Source organism: Pteropus vampyrus, unplaced genomic scaffold (assembly GCF_000151845.1).
Source record: "Pteropus vampyrus isolate Shadow unplaced genomic scaffold, Pvam_2.0 Scaffold2, whole genome shotgun sequence".
NCBI classification, from domain to species: Eukaryota; Metazoa; Chordata; class Mammalia; order Chiroptera; family Pteropodidae; genus Pteropus; species Pteropus vampyrus.
The window spans coordinates 12,198,120-12,220,407 of record NW_011888783.1 but is presented as its reverse complement, the minus strand read 5'-3'; the positions used below and the strand labels follow the sequence as shown (position 1 = coordinate 12,220,407).

At 35.6% G+C, this 22,288-nt stretch overlaps 1 protein-coding gene across 1 annotated transcript in view; it reads right to left on the bottom strand.

The window, feature by feature from the left end:
* CCDC141 (coiled-coil domain containing 141) overlaps positions 1 to 22,288 on the bottom strand; it is a 177,912-nt gene that overhangs the window by 36,201 nt on the left and 119,423 nt on the right. Inside the window, exons 12-15 of the mRNA XM_011356729.2 lie at positions 13,030 to 13,171; positions 11,239 to 11,358; positions 9,377 to 9,568; positions 4,214 to 4,393 (exon numbers count right to left, since the gene is read on the bottom strand). Of these exons, the coding sequence (XP_011355031.1) occupies positions 4,214 to 4,393; positions 9,377 to 9,568; positions 11,239 to 11,358; positions 13,030 to 13,171 (634 nt within the window). The remainder of the gene's footprint in view (positions 1 to 4,213; positions 4,394 to 9,376; positions 9,569 to 11,238; positions 11,359 to 13,029; positions 13,172 to 22,288) is intronic.

Here is a 22,288-nt window from a genome sequence, read left to right as displayed (position 1 = left end):
AGCAATGGGATCCAGAAATATTAAAGTCAAGATTTTAATGCATAAGTTTTAAAGTGTATTCTATCTTTCATTTTAACACACCTAATAGCAGATGTCAAAATCTCAGGATCAGGGAATATGACAGGGCAGATTGTTCTGGGCCATTTTTTTTTTTTAAACCATCCCATTGTATATATTACAACCAGTTGCCCTTGTGAGCAGTTCCTCAAGTTCCTCCTTTTTGTAGAAACTAAAATGTGCATCTATATATCTTTATATTTGTATCAGAAGCACAATATCTAAATTTAAAACTTCCTTTCTGAACTTCTATATGTTCTAGCTGACTAATTTGAAATCCTTCAAACAATGGTTTTACACAAGGGAGAATTCAATTGGAGGCAGATGGATAAGAAAGGTAAAGAGTAAGACTTTGTGCTATTTTATGTGCAAACATAAAAAAATGTAGAATATTTGTCTGGCAAAACAAAAGTTTTTACTTTGATGGCCAGCCTTTATCAATAAATCCTTGAATTTCTAAGGAGCAAATGTACATATGGATTTCTGTAATGACAATGACAACTAAGTATCTAAAAGGGACCTTTTAAATTGTGGTCTGAAGACAATGTCATAAATATGTAACAAGATATTTTAAATAATAGGCTATCTTGTTTTTAAATTATTTCAAATCACATTAATATTGTATATTTATATTTTATATTAACTTTGACATTATAAAATGTCAATTAGTTGCAGGTTCTAAATGAGATTCCTCCCATGAATTTGGGGATGTAGAAATAAAATGACATATTCTGTAATTATGATTAAGAAGATTATATATATTTTGAAAGATATTAGAAAATTTCATCAGGATCCACCCTAAATCATAATTTTTATCTATGCTGTAAATAAATTTAGGGTATCTTTCACATATTATTAAGAAACTATTAATCAAAAGGTAAAATACAATTTAACATAAACATGGAAATTGCAGCATGCCAATGACAAGTACAATCAGCAGAGTATGATGATCTGAGTGAGATCTAGAAAAGGGAGAGCTATAGCAGAATTTGTTGATGTCTAGCTAGCAGGATCCAAAAAGAGTAATTATGTATTTGGCAGATTTAAGTATTTTGACCATTCAGGAAGATTAAATAATTTGCCCGAGGTTTAGTTAGGAAACACACTATTCATTCTGTTTCTGTGTAAGCGCATGAAAAATTTGCCATAATCTGGTCTAATATGGCATTAAATTATCCATTTTCTATTTAGATTCAGCACAATGATCTTCTGATGTCTTGCTTTCTAGGTACCTTGATAATAGGAAGGCGGTATCCCAGATAGCATTCTTGGTATTCGCCACTATAAATTAGCAAATTAGTGCTTTTATTAAGATGTATGCCAGATTTCTCACTTAAATCAGCTTCTCCAGTCCTGATGATTTTTAGATGAAGTGAAAAATTTCAATTTCAAACTTGAAAATATGAGCTGTGGCAATCCAATCAAGAGCAGAATGGTTAGCAGAAAATGCCAGCTGGACTTCCTTCTTAACAACCAAACTGGTGACCACATCTCAACATTGATGTTTGCTTAAAAGCCTAATGATCCAAAAGATACGAAGAGAATAAAAAAATGTGTTTTACTTGCTTTACCAATAAAATCCTATCTCAGAATGCTGCTGAACCAATAAAGTTAACTATTATGTGGACTCTAATTCTTATTAACAAGGAGGAATTTATCATATGACAGTGGTAAAGACCTTGGGATAAGGTATGGAGTTTTTATACATAATGCCTGACGTTTGATAAATATTCATGAATACTGCCAAGACAGGACTGACTACATGACTGAAAACCAAGAGAAAAAGTAGATAATTAAAATAACTTCAGATCCAGATATAGGAATTAGCTGACACACACTTTAAAATGCCCATGATTAATATGGTCAAATAAGCATAGCAAAAGTGGAGAGAGGATGAGAAAGAGAATTTCATCAGCAACTGAAATCTAATAAAAAAGAGCCAACTGGAAGTTTCAGAAACAAAAAATAAAAATTCTGAAATGAAATTAGTAATAAAAAATAGGCAAAAATGTAGTTTGCAAATATTTAATTCCCTTATGAGTGCAAGTTAGAGAAGTACACAATCAAGAGATGGAATACTATATACTGAATAAAGTAAAAATGTAAAAGATAGATTAGATAGATAGATACACATACATAGATGGTAGAAAACACAAGTTATAAATATTCCAAATGAAAAATAACTTAATTATTTTTTACAATAAGCGCCTGTATAACATAAAAACATGGGCAAATTGCTTAGCAAGTTTCTTTGTATGCTTAAAAGTAGTATTAAGTAAATTAGAACTGTTTAATGTATATTTTGTTTTCACATAGATTTAATAAGAATGGTTTTCAAAAAACAAAGGTTGAAACAAAGCAGATAAAGAAAAAATTGCAGCTCAAAGTAGCTGAGAGTAGTTAGACAGAACCTAACTCTTCCAAATGAATTCAGGCTCCAGACTGAGATTAATCACATCTCAGAGTACTGAGAAAATTGCAGATGTCAGTTATCTTTGCAAATCTACAGAAAATAGGAGAAGGGCCAGAAAATTAGAGAAAGAAAAATGCTTTGACTTTCAAAGGGGGGAAAGGATGGGCTACATAATTTATAGATGAGAAAGCTTTACAATGAAAGCCAGTGCAGTAAGTTCATCATTAATCAAGCATTTTGCGATCACTTCGGAAAGAATCCCTTTATCACGAGGAGTCTACCTGATTTCTGTCAAATTATATGTATGTAATTCATAGGTTACTAGATACACAGACCTCCCTTTGAGCAGTGTCTCCAATTATAGACAAGAAAAAGGTTGTGAAATCATGGTTGAATTAAAGTACCACTTGGAGCATCCATGATTGTTTCAAAAACTGGTTAATCCACTAATTGCTTAATGGCTTAGGATGTCAAACTTCCTTTTAGATACTTTTATTAATTATCAAATTGTAGCCATAGAAGATTTCCTTATCAATGTATAGAATTAAACCCAGGAATGAGGGTTGATATAGTAGGTAGCAGGTCCAAAATTAGTTTGACAAAATAGAATCATGGGTGAAGTTAACAAAATGACATTAAGCAGGAATATAAAGACCCACATTTATATGTCAAAGATAAGTAGTTGACACAGATATAAGATGAGAGAGACCTAGCTTGGCAGAAATTATAGTAAAAATGTATCAGCGCTTCAATCACAAGCTTAATATGAACCAGCAGAGTGAAGTCATGGCTAAAAATGCTTACATAATCTTAGATCTCATTAGTAAAGAATGATGTCCACTTTGTTGTTCTCTGTGTTAAAGTTACACTTTGCTTTTGGGTTACATTTTATGAATGATTTTGACAAACCACTGAAAATTCTGGGAGGGAGGATCAGAGTAGAGAGAGAAATAAAGCTACCTCGTAAATAATAGAAAGGATTTGCATGTGTTAGCTGCAGAAATGAATCAGATTAGATATAGAAACCATTTTCAATGTTTGAAGAACTTTCACGTGTAAGAAGAATAAAATATGAATACTTTTCCCTGCCTTGTAGCTACAGAGCGTTAGAACCAGAAGTGAAGACATATTTGACTTAACATTAATTTTTTTTGTCCTAAGAGCCAGTGTTAAAAAACACTGAAATGAGCACTTGAAATACTGATGGAGAGGTGGATTAGTCATCTTTTAAGAATTCTGTAGAGAACTTTATATGGGTCAGAGGTTGATATAAGTATTCTAAAATATTTTACAGATATAAGTGGACAACTAAGTGGACAATATTTCTAAATATAATGGAGCTTTACTATAAAAAGATCTTCTATAGTAAGAAATTCTTCAAAATGAAGATTCATTCTAGACATTGTCTTCAGCCCCTGGACGTTTTGTAAGGCCCTTGTTGCATGCTGTCAACATAGCTTAGAACTTTTGGGTGAACGTCCATGTAATAATAAAAATGCACTTGGATCATAGTCCCCCTTTCTACTTACTAGTCAAAATAACCTCCATGTTTTAAACTGACAAGAAGTCTAGGACTAAATAAACATGTAAATGCTGGGCTTCAAGACTCTTCTAGGTTAAATAAATCTAAAAAGAACTTTCTAAATCTACACTGCTGATTAATTAACAGTTGAACTTTTGAATTTGTAATTTTGACTTTGACAAGTGATCATTGCAGAATTTGTGACTCAGTGTTATTCTCACCATATTTATTAAATTAAGGAACTCAAGCCCAAGGTCTTGAGTTAAAAAACTTCTCTTTAAAAAGAGCTGCCACTGCTTCTCGGCTGAGTCAGACCAATGCTTGGCTTCAGCAGGATCCTCTTCCTTCTGTCGGTTTTCATCTTGGTAAAACTGCTTTAGGCTCTGACAGTGCTCCTCTACCTAAAAATAAGGAGAGTATAAAGGAAAGTTGAGGATGCTTAAAAACATTTCTGAAGAAAAATGACACTAGATCCTCCTCCCCAAAAGTCTATATAAAAATTAAGTGGAAACTACGTTTCAGAATTCTTTAAGTAATTATTTAATATTGTCAATTTACTAAAAAGTTGTAAAAATATAATTAGATTGTTGACAGACAGGACAATCACTGGGTAGTAAATTGAGCTGACACATTTATTATCTATAATACCTACTTACTATAGCCAAAATCATATTTATGTATTATACATATGCATGTTTTGCAATTGGGGACAATTTATGTCAAGTACCAGTATGTTGCCATTTAAAGCTGAATTTTATATTTCAGAAGAAAAAAACATATATATACACATACACAATCAAGGAATATAAATCAGAAAGAAATGTAAGTCAGTGTAAAATTATTAGTAAATCACAATTTGCTTCTAATCAGTGATAAGCCAGAACAAGAATACAAATAATTACTATTTTCTGTACAATAAACTAATCTTACTGAGATACATTACTTTATCTCCTTCGAATTATATATTTTTTTATTTGCTAACCAATGTAAGCAGTGCTAAATTATTTTCAATCATTCTCTTTGAACAGAGCTTACATAAAACCAAATATGCCTGTAATAGTATAGATGAACATATAATTGGCTGATGTAGAAATAGTACAAAAATTTTGACACAAGTTTTTTATGCATTTTGAACAATACTTAATAACCAATAGGACAAGACTCAAGGAGTTCATAACTACCAAAAGCAATCTAAACAGGGTGAGGCATTTCAGGCAATGGTTATTCACTGTGTTTTAAATATTTTAACAACATTATTAATTTAAATGAACTTAATAGGAGAGTATGTAAATGCTGCTTAGAAATAGAAGTTCCTTCCTCATTTCTCATTTTCTATTTATTCATGGACTTGTTTTGTTGATACTTGTTTCCTCAGCCCAGAATAATCTTTTCTCAATCTTTTCTCCTACTCATTGGGGACATTGGGCTAGTTAAAAATCTACCTCCTCTATGGAGCCCTCTAAAATTTCCTGGTAAGAATTAAGCATTTATTTCCTTGGGTTTCTAAAATAGTTCTGGAAGAAAAAGAACCAAAAGCAAATTATTGCAACACAAGGAAAAGTATACACACAATGTTTTGGGCACACTGAGAAGAGATCATCAACTCTACATCGAATAAACAGAGGACTTCCCAAAGGAGGTGACATTGATTTGTGTCTTTCGGAATTGTCCAGAGTGAGGTGGAAGGAATAGCATATATGAAGGCACTAGTATGAAACCACTGGCTGGTTGAGAGTACGATAAATGATCTGATTGTGTGGGTGAAGTTCAGGTTGCACAAGCTGAGTAGGAAGAAGAGATGAGAAGGACAATTATGCTGGAATAAAACCCACCAGCAGGTTTCAACTTGTTTTCTACTGTAACCAACACGATGTGACAGATTCCCATTAGTTTGAAACAACTTATAGCTATCACAGTGACTCAGAATCAGCATGACAACCATCAGTATTTCAACAGGACTGTGTACTACAGGTTGAGGTGTCAATTTGATAGGCTGTCAGTTATGTGCAATTCTCAAAACATAAACTTTAATTCATCCTCTTTTTCCAACTGTTTGAAAAAGCCTCCTTGAATGCAAATAAGAATGATATAATTATAAGAATTCCCTTGAATCTGTATCAACTTATTTTTAAAGTGAATTAATGATAAACTTTAATACTTAATCCATTTTTAGTGAAAGTTATTTGTACCTTGCTTTGTAAATGACATTTGTCAAATTAACTGAATTTCAGGAGGTAACATTATTAGATTTGCTTTAGAATGACCATTTTTTGAAAGGAGGAGTGAAGGAGAGATTTATAGGAGGCAAACAGAACAGGCGTAGGTGACTTCTTTAAACTTGGCAAGAGACGAGGACCTGAACAGAGGAAGAGATGGTGCAAATGAAGGGGAAAGGGAATTCAGAAATCTTCTAGGTTGTCTCTATAGAAAGACACAGGATAGCATGGCCTTTCAAAAAGGAAAAAGCAAAAGGGAGGAGACTGAGGATTAAATGTCAGCTTTAATGTTTATTAGTTGCTTAATCTTACATACGTAACTTCTCAGAGCCTCACTCTCCTTCGTTTGTAAAATGGAGTTAATAGTAACTAACAGAGGTGTTGTAAAGATTAAATGAAATCAGGAATAAGAAGCACTGAGGGGGGGCTTGGAAAAGACTTTGAAGCTTCTACATAGGACTTCTGAAAGATGGTGGGGTTATTAACCCACCACCAAAATACAGAAGGAAAACATGTTTGAAGAAAAGATAACCAGTGTGTTTTGCTGCATTATAGGAGCCCACAAGATACGCAGGGAATTAGTATGACTGAAAATTGAAAGCATTGGTCTGGAGCTTAGAGGTGTTGGGGCTGAGGGACCATTTCTGAGTTATTGGTGAATTGAAACCATAGGTGGGAATGTGTGCAATTTTTGTAGGAAAAGAGTGTAGAATGTACAAAAGAAAGAGCACAGGCAAGAATTATGACCTTATCATACCATAGAAACAGAGAAATGAATTAGGGAAAAGGAGAAGGAACAGATAAAGAAGTAGACAAAATGATTCCATTTATGTGAAATGCCCAAATAAGGCAAATCTATAGATAGAAAGCAGATGAGTGCTTGCCTGAGGTTGGAGTAGAAACCAGGATTGACTAAAAATGTGCACAAGTGTTCCTTTTGGGGTGATGGAAATATGCTAAAACTGGAGTGCAATGGTGGTTGCACAACTTAAAAAGTATACTAAAAATTATTGTACTCCAAAATAGGTGAATTGTATGTTATACAAATTATACCTCAATAAGTTTTTTAAGCCAAAGGAGGTAAGAATAACTGGATTAAATGAATGTGGCAGAGAGATTAAGCAGGGTGAAGCCTGAAAATATACCATTTCATTTGTCAAACAGTAAGTAGCTTATAAGAATATTTTCAGTGGAGTGAAGAGGTGGTAGACTGCAGGATTGAAAAGGTTTAAACTGCCATGGATGAGTACTGGGGAAGATGAGCATGTAGAAGACAAGACTATTTGGGCATAACTGTAAACCAAAGGCGAGGAAGCAATGGAAAAAGCAAATCTGAAAAATTAGAGGAGGTTGTTGGAGCTAGAATTTGAAGGATGTGGGAGCATACAGGGAAGCGTTGATTTCTGATTAGTTCTGGACAGGAGTAGGGAATTCACTTTATTGGTGACAGTGGAGGACGGGTGAACATATCAGTTGGTTCGGAAGTCAAGTAAGTTAGCCTCAATGGCTTCATTTTTTTGTTTGTTTTCAATCACATTTGAAGTAAGGGCATCAGCTGAGCTTAAAGTATGGAAACTGGGGTAAGATGTTTGAGAATCGCTACCGAATGGGCTCCAACTAAGGAGCATATAGGGGACCCAGCTGAGGCAGAGACCCATAAATTTGTAACAGTGCCAGTCAGCGCAATTGTATGATTTTCTGCAGGAGCATCTGGAAGCTTGGAAAGAAAAGCTGAGTAAACAAAAATGTTGGATTGATCTAGTATTGGGAATTGGCAGGGTTAGTCAGGGTGGAAGGCAGGAAGTTGAGGGCATGGAGAATGGAATGCAAATGAGTAACCAGGAGGTGGCGAAGGAGAAAGGAAAACCCGAGGGGGTAGGAGAGTGACACATTGAGAGCTCTGCCAAGATTAGAAGGACAGAAGTTTCTGCTGGGAAGTTGAAAGGACATGAGGTTCTTCTGAGACAGGGTTTACAAAGCTAAGATTTCAGCTCTAAACCAAAGCTCCTGGTCCCAGAGGCTAGAGTGGGTCGTACAAGTAGTTATAAACTAGAAGCTAAGAAGGTACATTTTTAGCAATGAAGACACAGAAAACAAGCCCTCTTTGTACCTTCTTTGTACCTTTTCCACCTACCATTTCAAGTTCTGAATGAAAATGTTCATCAACAAGATAATTCTGTCAGTTATAATACCTCTGCCGAACCATGAGAATTTGGGGCCAGAAATGAAAAAAGATGAAGTAAAGATGTAGAAAAAGAGGCAGTGGCGGTTCCCTGGGGTTTCCAGGGACTAGGCATGGCCTTCCTCCTGAGGGGCGAGAATTCAGAATATTATAGAATGAGAGGTGACAGAGGCAATGTGGGTAGGTCAGATGGTGGTGGTGAGAGGTAAGGCTGAGAGTGTTGGGAGAGTGGGAAGGGGGTGAGAAAATGGAGATCTAGCATGCTACCTAACTTTATTTGGTTGGTTTACCCCAAATGATTTTGCTGGCTCTACTTCCCACTAAATAGTATCTGCCTCCTTGAAAGGAGTGTCATGAGCTGCATGCACCTGAGTGGGACCAGAATTAAAAGAGGTGGGACTCTAGCACTTTTATAATACTGACATCATCTTCAAGGCATTGGGACCTTTGAGAGATGAAATTCTAGTCTACTAGAGAGAATTTTATAGGTTGTCTAGTACAACCTCATAAAAATAGCACCTCAGAAGAAGCTCTCTGAGGTAACTCGTTAAAAAGCATCAAACAAGACAGATTTGAGAATGGACCCCAAAGGCCCTAATTTCAGATTCTGTGTATTTTAAATGAATCCCTGAATTGCTTAGGTATTCAAAGAGATCCAGGGCTTAGAAGATGACTTATTTTAAATAATTTTGTTCTACGTATAGGATAGTGTAAATATTTATAGGCCATAGTAAAAAGTGTTTAAACACAATCACTTTGCTTTTTTTTGTGTATATATCTACACACACATACTGCATTATGTTTTGGTAAAACAACTTGCTCTTTTAGTCCTTGGATAGTATGTTGGTGAATAAAGGATCTATAAGTGAGCACATACACTGGGGTGGAAGATATGGAATGACCCACCAGGGCTCCCAACCCCATAGAAAGCAGGAAGATGGGCAGAGGCCACCTTGCTGATGAAGGCTAGCACATAGGTACCGTACCTCTTCCGACAGCTTTAGAAATGCCACATAAGTTTGAAGGACTTGTGACCTGGAGCTGATGCTTTGGCCAAGTATGCTTAATTCTTCTTCTAGCCATTTAGCTTTAGAAGAAAGTGATGCTACTTCATCAGATTCAAGTTCATTTTCCTCTTTCATAAGTTTTGCAGCTGCTTCTAATTCATGTGATGTTTCCTATAAAAGCAAAACACAAGGGGTCAGAAGCTAACAGGGAATCATGAACATTCATATTTCATTACCTTCTGTACATCCATCTATTATGATTATTTATGGAACTTGTACCATGATTCTCCTCGATAAGGCACAACTTTCAAAATTAAAAAAAAAGATCTTAAAATAAAAACCATCTCAAATTCTTCCACTATTATCAGCTACACTTCTTATTTAGCATACTATTTTCTGTGTCACAAATAGAAGAAAATTTGTTTGGTAGGAAGGGTGGTAAAACAAAATGGCAGAAATGTTTTAAATAACAAATAATTATATATTAGAATTGTTTTATGAGATTAACGATAGTGCTCACAAGTTATTAAACTGATTTTGTTATATATGAGGTGGAAAGCTTATAGAAATTGTGTACTCATTTTTTAATTTATAAAATTATGCAGTCTTATTTAAATCTCTATGTAGAAGGGTTTTTAAACAAGTGCCAGGGAAACATTACATATTAGGTCTAAATAGCCTAAAGAGTCAGTGTATTTGACTTGCGTAAGGTAGTTCTATATTTTCTTTTGAGTGCAATTTCTGACACAAATCTAACCACTGACTAAATGGAGGAGTAGGTATTGTAGGCATTACATACACGATTGCCATAGAAAGAACTGTGCAAAATTTCATGTGAGACCGAACTCGGAATCAAGCAAAAATGAACGGAAAAAAGGTTCATTCTCACCTGCAGCGAGAAGGGATGACTTCCCTACATTTGTTTAATATGCTTCCCAAGTACTCGCTGAATGAAGGTAATTTTCATTTAAGAGTGCTGCTTGCAGACAGCACTCTGGGAAGAAGGAAAAGAGGGAGCCTCTCCATCTCAAATTTTTAAAATAAAAAAATGTAATTGAATTCAGACAGTCGTTTTATTTTAAATATTTTAAATAATAAATAAAAAGCGCCCATTAAAAAAAATCGGTTTATCTGTGAATTTGGGGAGGGTAGGGTGCATATCTGTGAAGGAGGCTCTTCTGCTGAGAACTGATGCGGAGGCAAGGCCATTGCCTGCAGACCTGGGAGAGCCAGAGGACACTCGACTCATTTTACTAAACACCTGCCGAAGCAGACTGGGACTCAGTGCAGGTTTGGAGTTGCTAGCAGGAATATTTGAACCTAAGTCCCATGTGAAAGGGGTAAGAGAGACCTAGAGAAGGTGCCAGAGAGAGGAGGGGCATTTCGTCTCTGAAGTTTTGATGTACAAACATTGTGTTTTTATTTACCTCCAAGTACCTTGCATCGATGCATGTTGCTTCTGGTAATTTTCTTTTGTAACTTACTCGAGCAGAAAGTCACAAATAGTCTTAGAGAAGCTCTCACTGCCTCCTCTGGTCCCGACCCCCCACCCCCAGACAAAAAGTTGCTAACATCTTCCAGGCCAAGAAAAGGAGTCAAGTGACTGTTTAATACCAGGCTTGAATGTTGAGTTTCAGCGAGCTCGAATCCCCTAATAAATGCACATATAAATATAAATCATTTAGATACACACAAAAGTAGGAGTTGTTAAGTCATTATTTGCCACAATATTAATTTAGAATTGCAACCCTCAAGAGAGCTAGGATTAAGTTTTACAGCTACTAAATATAAAGAAATCTTTACAAAATCATAATTATAATAACAATTCTTATTTTGTTTACCTTAGCTTGGATATCTAGTTCCAAATATTTACTTAAAATCTTCTCTGACTCAGAAAGGCTGGAACCAACATCCATTGCATTGGAAAGTACTGGACTGATTTTCTGAATTGACATTTCCACCTTTAGGAATAAAGAATATATGGTGGCCTTAGTAATATGTATTTGCATATATGTATGCCTATGCATAGAGAAGATAAATATTACTCTCTACATTCCCGTTATAGTTTATATACCAATTTTAATCTAAAAATAGTTTTAAATGTTTCAGAATTTTATATTTAAATTACGAACACTGCTCTCTATATGAGGTAATACTTCTGACTCACAGAGGGTATGTGTTTAGAGATATTTCTTTTTTTAACAGCAGTGAGATAAAAGAAATCATCCACGTCCTTTAAGAACTTATTATCTACATTACCTAGAAAGGATAATGCACTTGCCAACACATCAGCAGAGATTAATTTATCTGATTATTTAAGTTATAATCATTCACTGTAAGTTAAATGGGGGCACATTTACAGGCACATTTTGAAGTAGAAGTCCAGAGCATGGGTACTAGATCACTTAAGGGTTGCTATTTTTTGGGCTGGGGACCTTGGGGCAGCACCAAATTTTGTACATGTGATGATAAAACACAGGAACACACCTAGGCAACTTAATTGATAAATGTAGAAGACTGTATTTGACCTTTGATACACATGAATCAATGAATAAATGACCTTTAAAGGTTCCATTCCATTCAAGTTACTGCCTTCATTCCCGGGCTCTAACTAGAGTTCATACTTCCCAGCATCAGATTGGCTCTGAATTGGAGGCAAGATAATAGCAACAGCTATCTGAGTTCCTACTGTGTTTACCACCACCAGAAAGTTAGCTTGACTCTCAAGCTCTAGGGAACGTGGCACTACAGCTGCCACCACATTTGGAGCCTCCCTGGACTCAAGCATCAGAACAAGGCTCAAATTCCCAAGTTTCTATATCAATAACAGGTAGAGAGGCAATTTAGATAGAACATAGCTATTTAATGATCTCTCCTGTGAAGTTCACTAATTCTGCATATGTAAATCAGGCTTAGAAGCCTGTTGCATCAAATGAAAAATTATTGAAAATCTAAGACCCAGTCTATGTAACAAAGTTCATTAATGTTAATGTCCTTGAGATAGTACTAGTTTTTGCTATCTGTCCTGCCTACAGGTAAGTAATTTTTTATTTACTCAAATGGTAGCTGCCTGAATTTATTCCTCTTTGAAAACAGGAGATAAGATTTTCCTATACCATGTATTCACTCTGTAGAGAGGATTTTCATATGTGTGCTTGCATTCAGAATGAGCATGTCCTTTGCACTGGCCTAGTTCAATAAAACTCATCATTTTTGGTATTGACACATTTGCTGTCCTTGTATTGTATGGTACCATGTTAACAAATTTGTGCGTACCGAAACCATACACAAAACCATGTAAATCAAGGACACTGTCACAATATACACATGGTTCAGATAATATAGTTCTGCAGAAAGCGAGGAATGCCTTTGCGTATACATGTTCAGGGTTGGGTGGCAGGTAGGATTACATATCAAGTGCTAGCAACCTGGGGAAGGGATGGGTGATGAGCAATAGTGAATTACAATTCTGTTCTGTTCAATTACGAAACCTAATATGGATATAAGAGAAGCCTAAGGAACATGCTTCCGTTCTCCCCCCAGGCCCACATGTTGCAGTTGCCATACGGTTATCACCAAATAATGAATTCAATTAAATAGTAGCTTAAGGAGGACGCATTTTATGAAACTACCTTCTGTAAGTAGCCCTCCACTGAGGCCGTTAATTGTTGTTTCTTAAGAGCAAATTCCTTGTGCGCTGAACACTGTTGGGTCAGATGGTCCACTCGTCTCTGAATGCATCCCATCATCTCATGGATACCGATCACCTGAGAGCTGGATGGAATAAGCTAAATGTTAGCCCACTCCATCCCCACATAGGAGCCCCAGGAACAAGGTAAATGGATCTGCTCTTTCATGAGAGGTCTGAGTTGATAAAAGTCATCACGCTTCAGGCTTTGGGGTAATAGAAGTTAAGTAGCTATAGTCATGGTACAGCAGAGAGAAAAACCAAATTATGTTCTTTTGTTTAAGTCAGTCAGTCCTGAGGGAAAAGATGAGTTATGGGTTTTGCAACCAGGTCTAATCTTCTTTTCTAAAGGTTTACTTTTTAATATTTCTCTAAGATATTTTGAAAACCTTATGGGAAAAAACACAGTGTGTTTGACAAGAGTTTTCCTGGGGGTGTTATTTAAAAGCTTCATTTATCTACAGATGCTCTTTGAATAAAAATGTGGATCTGCCAATTAATGAAATATTACTAATCCAATAGGGTAAAATATTGGTGTAATTCTAAGAACCTTGTTCTCGACAATTATGAATGCTCAAGGCTGCATTCATTAGATAAAAACCGCGTTGTCGCCAACAATTAGGAATCTAATGTACTACTTGTTCATAAAAAAAGAAACCAAGTCTCACACTGTCATTTTTCACCTGTGCTGGCCTTATGGGGAAAAGGAAAATGACGAGAGAGCTCATAAAATAAAAATGCCTTTAAAGCAACAAATGAACTTAGAGTTGGAACCCATTTGCTCCAGTCTAAAGCTAGATTTAGCAAGTTGCTTAACCATTTACAACTTAGGCCTACTAGCAATGCAAGACAATAAAAGAACATTACTGATGAAATGAGCACTTTAAAATTTTTCAACCTATTCCTAAGACAGAGCTTCTCCTACTAGGTAAGAAGTCGAAAACTTTAATTTCCTGTCAGTCATTTCCTTCTAATATTAATAAAGACTAAAATGATAACTCTTAAATTTAATCACCAAGAGCTAAAAAAGGTGTTGGAATGAGGTACAAATTCAGTAGTTTTACCTCGAATAATTAATTTGTGACTCTGTAAAAATGAATTTAATTAGTAATGAAATGAGGGCAAGATCCCAAAGGATGGAGCGTTAAAGTAACTTCACAGGAATGACAATGAGGCTGCTAAAGAGGTGAGAGTTCATCAGGCAGCTCGAGAATCTAGTCAAATAAGCATGGGATTCAATTGTGTCCTGTGGGTACCGCTGGAGTCTCAGAGAAGTTTAATTGGAGGGAAACCTTATTCCTGACACATTATGTTTGTTCTAGAGACATTATACTTAAAACAATTAGTTTTGTATTTTAATAACTTGAAGACAGTGAAGAGTAAAATCAAGAAATCAGGAGAGTTATAGAAATAATTCTTATGATGATTAAGTGTACAAATTCTATAAAGGCAGTATATTGGTAATACTCATCATATTTTAACTAGGTTTTAGACTTTGAGATATTATATGCTAAAAAGGCACTTAAAAGCCCAGTTGTCCTATCTTTTATAGGTTCCAAGTTTTCTATAGAATATGCAAATCTGGAATGAGAAAGACAAATAAAAAAAAGTGAATAAGCATTGTGGAAAGACAGTATAGAGAACAGTTTATAAAAGCAAATGGATAAACATTTTCAAAGAATAATTATTGAGTACTTTTCTATGACAAGTCACCATTTTTAATGTTTTAACTTGTCTCTTTTCTAATTCTCATAACTACCTTATGATCTGGGTATAATTGTTATCTCCATTTTTCAGATGAGCAAACTGAGGAACAGAAAAGCTCAGTTACTTGCCCAGGGCACAGTTAAGTGGCGGAGCTGGGATTTGTACCTGTTCATCTGATCTCAGAGTCTATACACTTTATCACCTCATAATAACTTTACTGGTTCTGTAACACATGAAAGGGGGTGGGGCTATTCTTCCTCTAAAATGTCACTTTCCCTGGAGTTGATGGAAACAGGATTAGCCTGGCTGGCATGTTCTTTTGAAACTGGCTGGCTTCTAGGTAATACAATCTGTCTGTAGTTTTCAAAGTGGCCACTAGAGGGGCATAGTATCAGCCCAGAAAAAGAAAATAGGGAAACAAAACCAAAACAATCATTCTTTCTATAAAAACACGGCTCTTAGGCAACTTACGATTTTAATTTGGATGAATCACAACCAACCAAATAGGACCTCTCTCTCTTTCTGTCTTTGAAAGGACTATTCATTTTTGATTTTTCAATGATCTGGGAGTCAGTCTCATGTTGTGGTGATTTGTGTCTTGTGAATACCAATCACATGATAAATTCTTTAAGGGAAAGGACAGCATTCTTTTATTCACGTATCTCTACAGCACTGAGAACATAGCTTTATAAGTAGGAAATTAATGAATATTTTCAAATGAAATAAAACACACTTTGATCAATTTTTAAGGGAGAAAAAGACATTTAAGGAACAAGAAGGACACATGCGCAGTTACTGTATAAAATGACACTCGTTACAGTTTCCAGCAGTTTTCAAAAAAATGGCGACTTTGCCCTTTGCTCATTTATAGAAGTTTTAGGCCATCCAAAGACTGCCCAATTTATTATTTGATGGTTTAACACTTATAGTTAGGTGGACTGACACTTCTCTCCTCTATTTAAAGCCTTAGAGAGACAGACTAAATTGTTTTGTTCCGCTGTGCGTTGTTGCCTGTCCACTGTGTTCTCCGCTCTCGTGACTTGGAATCCTTCCTCAGAACGAGAAGTTTTCTATGATCTTGCTTATTTTAGCTAGCTTCTATTTTCCTCTATGTCCTCAGCTAGATCATCTCCTTCTGCTCCGGCATTAATCTCTTCCCTCTCTCTGATTCCCAACTGGAATATATCTGTCACACTCCCAACCCCATGCCACTTCCTCTCCATTCGTTCTTAGTGAAAACCTAATCTACAGGTTACAACCCTCCTTGATGCCATCATTTTCAGTTAGAAACTTTATACACTGATTTCAGACTTTTCTTTTGAACCATCTAGAACATTTTAAAACATGTATAGCATGCATATTGGCAATTTTCTCAGAGCTTGTAAAGCAGATGGTTTGATCAAAGGGAAAATATGACCTCACTCTCTGTCAGCAATTCTTACATGAACTGAAAATAAATTAATAGATTTCCATCAGTCATCCAGGAATGAGTCCCATTACTTCATAATCATGTTAAATAAATGATGAGACAAGAACTAAGAATGAGTAACAAAGACTTGTTGAAAGACATGCCTTGTCATTTTGTTCTGATTCTGAAGTCACACTGCTCATGTGTTGCCTGATTGGGTGGGAGAGGGTCTCACAGTGGACTAGACATCTAGGCCTAAGAATCTGTGGCTCTGTAATTTCATTGGAAATACTTATTGACCTTTGGGCTTTCTCTATAAGAATGGATTAGATGTTACCTGTCTGTAGTGTGAGTGTGAGGTTCACCATATTGTCCTTGATGTTGACTTTGACTTTTCCAACCATCACGGATACTCAGAAATGACAGACTATGAAGGTTTCTTCAGACATTTGTTAGAAACTCAATCATGGGACCATTTTCTCCCTTGTTCATTGAGCCAGTAGAGGGGAGGGAAGGGGGAAGAAAATGATTGATTTTTCCCCCAAATTGCTGATACATATTGACTTCTGGCTCAAAAACAGAGTGTTTCATTTGCTGTATGGAAGCAGTTGCCCAATCTTTGCATCTGTCACAAATTGGGGCTGGGAGAGGGAAGCAAATCCCAATGTTAACATGTTCTAATAGTTCTTTCTGGAGAACGGCAAGTTGCTTTCAAACTTTTCATAAATTACTATTGGCAGCCCATCTGGATTAGGAGCTGAACCAGATGGCAAGCACTTGACAGCTTACTCTATCTCATTGTAAGGAATCAGCTGATGATATTTTCCTTTTTGTCCATGGGCAATTTATACTTTGAAAATGGAAAAAAAATATATATCTTATCTTTAGCTTGCTGCTTCTTTTGACAGAGACCTAAACAATATCTCTTTATGTTTATGATCTTCTCTATTTTAAAGGAAACAATAGTAATTCTCTAGTTTTCATCTCTACTATGAAAAAGTACCCTTTGTACTGTAGAAGTGAAATGTATGTTTTTACAATTTTTTCTGACTTAAATTATACACATTGAGAATCTCTTCCTACCAAACAAATATATGCACACCCTACCAAATAGCACACACACACACACATTTTTAACATATACATAACAACGAAGAAATAGAAAGCAGTTAGTGAGGCTGAAGCTACAGAGCTCCTCCTGGATTCTGGTGCAGATGCATGCAGAGATGGCCATAAGTTTCATTTCTATGAAGCCACAGAGATGACATGAAGGGTACCATAGTTTGAAGTCTACCCGAAATAAGTAACAGGGATGGGGTTCTCCCTTCTTGTAAAAGAAAGCTGAAAATGCTATAGCCAAGTGCTGCTAGGGCCAAGGAATTAGACACGGCAGGGTGGTCAGGAACCACACCCCACCCCTTACCTGATTTTCTAGCTGCCTCTCTGAAAGCCACTGTATCTCCATGATAGCTAACGTGAACCTGATCAAACAACAGGAGACTGGTTCTGGACTGGAGACTCTGTGAGTTCAGGTGGAAGTCATTGCAAGATTGTTAAGGACAAAAGAACACAGAAGAAAGAACAAAACAAGGAAAATAAAGCCCTCTGCCCCCACTCCTTGGCAAAAAAATCTCCCATTCCAGGTGAGAGTACAATCTAAAATTTCAAAACACATGAGGAAAATAAATCCTAAGATACTAAAAATCAAGACATAAATGTACTCTATCTGAAGTGAAATTAAGTAAAGCAATCTGAAAATGACTATCATAAATATGTCGAGATAATCAGAGATAAGGGAAAATCCAAAGCCCATAATAAAAGAACAAGATACTCTGAAACAAAAAGTCAGATATTAAAACAAAATTGAATATAAAATAATGAGTTAGAAATTCTAGAAATGAAAAAGTATAGTTATGAAAACTAAAAAAATCAATGAATGAAAACAAAGGAAAAATTAACAAAAGAGAAAATTAGTCTGAGGGATTTGCTGAGAATACAACACGAAGAGCTAAAGGAATGAAGAATATGGAAGACAGTTCAGAGACCTGAAAGACAGAGTCAGAGGCTCCAACATTTTACTAGAAGTTGTAGGAGAAGAGGAGACAAAACTGAAAATCAATATTTAAAGAGATAAGTGCTAAAACTTTTCCATGATTGACAATATAAATTCTCAGATAAAAAGGGCACAGCAAGAACTAAACAGGCAAACATTCTCATTTGAGATCATTCCAAAAATATAATAATACATTTTAATAAATTTCCTTCTAAAAAGTTTTTATTTTAGTAGTCCTTTCTTTCCCCTCTCCTTCAAAGTTAGTATGATGCCATATATGCAACTTGGATCTGACTTTTACTCACTTAGCATTATGTTGTGAAAATATTCTCAGTCTTTAAATATTCCTCAAAAACACTATTTTGATATGGGCTTAGAATATTCCATTATGTGCTTGTCCTTAAAATATTAAAACATTTAGCTATTTTCTGGGAATATTTAGGTGTTTTTCAGATTCGCACTATTAGAAACACAACTGCGATGAGCATTTTATTTATGAATATGTCGGCTAATATTTCTCTCTCTCTCTTTTCTGTGTTCTTTTCTCAATAAGCTCTCTAATCTGAGAGAACTCCTCCTTAGTCACCCAAGACAGATTTCTCTTCTGCCCTTTTAGTCAGTCTTCTCCTGCAGACTGCAGTTCCAGATCCTCTTACTCTGAGATGCTTGCTACTTCACCTTACATTATCAGCATTATACATGAATGAATTCATATTGTAATGAGGGACTTCTAGATATTCTATAAAAACCTAAGCTAGTTATTCCTAGATTTAATGGAAAGTGTGAACTTTGGGTGCCTTCCATACTAAGAGTTTCAGAATTACAAAAGCCTTGACAATGTTAAAAAGCCCAGATTGCAGTTATGACATTTACTCAACCTCTGAAAAGAACAACTTAATATAGACACGAAAATATTTGGAAAGTGGCTGAGTTAACACTGTCATAAGAACTCAACTTTGCAATTTCCTAAATTTCAGTATCTGACATTTACCATCCAAATGCATCATCAGACTTTTTTTTTTTTTTTAAACAGCTATTTTTAAGTTCTTAAATGCTTGGTAGAATTCCTATAAAATGCAACCATAGATGACTCTTAGGCAAAGAAAATTTCAATTTTTGCTTTTTTGTTTTGTTTTGTTGCAGGGTGGGGATTGTTTTTGTGTGTTTTCCACTTAAGATCTTTAAAAATATTGTTACCATGATAGAAGCTTTCTTTTAATGTCATACCATGTCCCTTAACAGTTCAAATCAAATCACCTACTATGTAAATTCCAAGATGAGGAACTTAAAAGAGGTTTCCTGCATGGTTTCAGCCCTATAATGCGATATCATCATTTCGATGAGGAGATGATATTGCCACAAATCATACAACTAAGGAATGATTCAGAATATCACAGAACAAAAAGTGAAGCCATGAGACAGAGCTCGCAAATACAAAGGAATTCAAAAAGTATTGTGTGGCATGTGTTGATTCTGTTCATCTTGGCTAGAGGATATAGACCCATCAGCCATCTTAGATTATCAGATTCAACAATTGCCCTCTCAAATCTCACTCTTTCACTTGTCCTATCCCGATCACAGAAGCTTGGGAATGTGACTCCCTAGTCTGAAAAGGTGGCCCCAACATCCACTGTCCTCATGGCTTCCTCATACCTAGAGCACACTCCCTTGATGTCATTCCTTGACTGACTGTTATTAAGGCATTGGAGATTCGAGGCCAGGTTTCTATATCTTTGACTGTTTCTAAAGCTTGGTGCTGGTATATCATATAAGATGTTTATATGTACATTTAAGAATTTTTTAAGTAAAATGAAAGAAAGAAAAACTTTCAGGGAAGGTGAGACTAGAGGATAGATGAAGTACATTTTAAGCACACTAATTAAGAAAGAATCTATGTTCACTAAGTGGCCAGGCTGCTTGTTATTGATTAAAGTTGAATAAAAGGAGTAGACAGAAAACTAGCAACCTAACACAGCAGTTCAGACGTCCAGACCTGCATTCAAGTATTCTACCTCCTCATATCACGTGACAGGTAGTAGGGCAAGTTACTGAACCTCTCTGTGCCTCATTTACAAAACAGGGACAATGATAACAGTACTACTGATATCACAGGAAGGTTTTAAGGATTAAATTTGTCGATATATGGAAAGCACATGAGTGTTTGCCATTATCGCTAATTACCATTTGAACAGTCTGACTTCCACCTAATTCTTTGAGCCTGTCTTATGACCTAGCCCCCTTGTCACCCTTTCCTCAAGCCACATTGTTATTCTTTCTGTTACACCTTTGCTGTTACGCCTTTACTCTGCCTGTTCCATTAATCTACCAGCTATTCGCATAGTAGTTTCTTCTCCTAAAAAAATCTTTTCCTGACTACACCATTTAAAATGGTTTTCTCCCCACAGTCACTCTTTATTCTGTTTCGTGTTTATATTTTTTCATAGAACTCATTGCTGTTTAAGAGCATCTTATTTATTGATTTGTTAGTTGACTGCTTCTTCTCATCAGAATATAAGCAGCATGAGGGCAGACACTTTGCCTATCATACTATGCTTAGGGAGTACCTTATTTATAAAAGATGCTCAACAAGATTTTTTTTGAAATAAATAAATAGACCATGTTGTGTCTAAGTTCATAATTATCCACAATATTAGTGGATAATTATCCACACTATTAGTGGATAATTAAAGGAAGTAGTGGTAACCAACATAAATGAAAATCAGGGGAAGAGAATGCAAAATCCCTATTAATTTCTGTTTTTATTTCTCTGTAAAATATAAAAATGAGAAAAATTAACATTAGAAAAGTAATAAGTGTTAGATCAAAAAAGACAACACTTAAAGGTATACCAAAGCAAAATATTCAATCAGGATGAGGTATCATATACACTTTGTGGACAAAAAAGGGGTTCTATGGAAAGTAACCTCACAGGGTGAGCTAGCTGATCATAAATTCCTAACTGGGCAGGTCCTGGTGGGTAGCCATGCCCCAGGCTCCTAACTCTTTAGTAAAAGGTTTATCTTTGCCTTAAGCAAGCCCTGTCTATTGTTTCTATACATCTAGGTTAACACACCTTTGAACTGCCTCTTTTCAGACCCCTCTTTCTAATGTGTAAACACCCTTTCATACCCCTTGTTCTTAGACATAACCACTCTCAAAGAGAACACATAATCTTAACCAATCTGCAATACAATCCCTGCCTTGCTCTCTCCCATATTCATATAATCTTCTTTATGTTCCTTCCTTAATTCCAAATGCATAAAAGAACCTGCAAACTGTTACTTTCCAGGAGCATTTGAGATGTTGGTCCTCAACATATGTCATCAATTTGACTCAAATTAACTCATAAAAATTCTCTACTGATCTGGATGTTTCTTATGTTGACAGCTTAAATTCACCACAACAATGTAGGATGAAAAATAGTGTAGTCTCTTATGCAGGGATAGAAATCGAGTCAATACTGAAGCAAATTTACTTATAAATCTTAAGTTAATTTTAGTAAACAGGAGAAGGTAAATGAATACTTCACAAGGTGGCCGGGTTTTGCTGGCTGTTTGCATGTCTTTGAGTTCTGAATTAGTAGCTACACTGACCAAAAAAAAGAAAAAGAAAAAAGAAAAAAAGAAAAGAGGTCCTAAATTTTTATCCAATTATGAAAATTTCACCCTCCACAAGGTCTCTGATCCAGCACTTCCAGTCACCGACAGCATCCTGTGGCTTAATAAATGCAGAATTCTGCCAAAAAGCAGACAACCTTTGGTCTATCTTTAGACTCTGTGCTCAAAAGTGATGCCAAGCAAGGACTGGGAAGAGATGAAGAGGGTGCAAAGCCAGGAGCTTTCAAGTTCACTCTAAGTCTAAATTTGACTGTTATCACATACTATTATAGGTAACTTGCATCGTAACTAAATGCAAATGAATATACTAAAATGCCTTTCAAATTAAAGTGTATTTAGATTGACAGTTATATTCTGAAAATATAATAAACTATTTAAAGACTCAGAATTATCACCCAATTATAGAGAAGAAATAGAA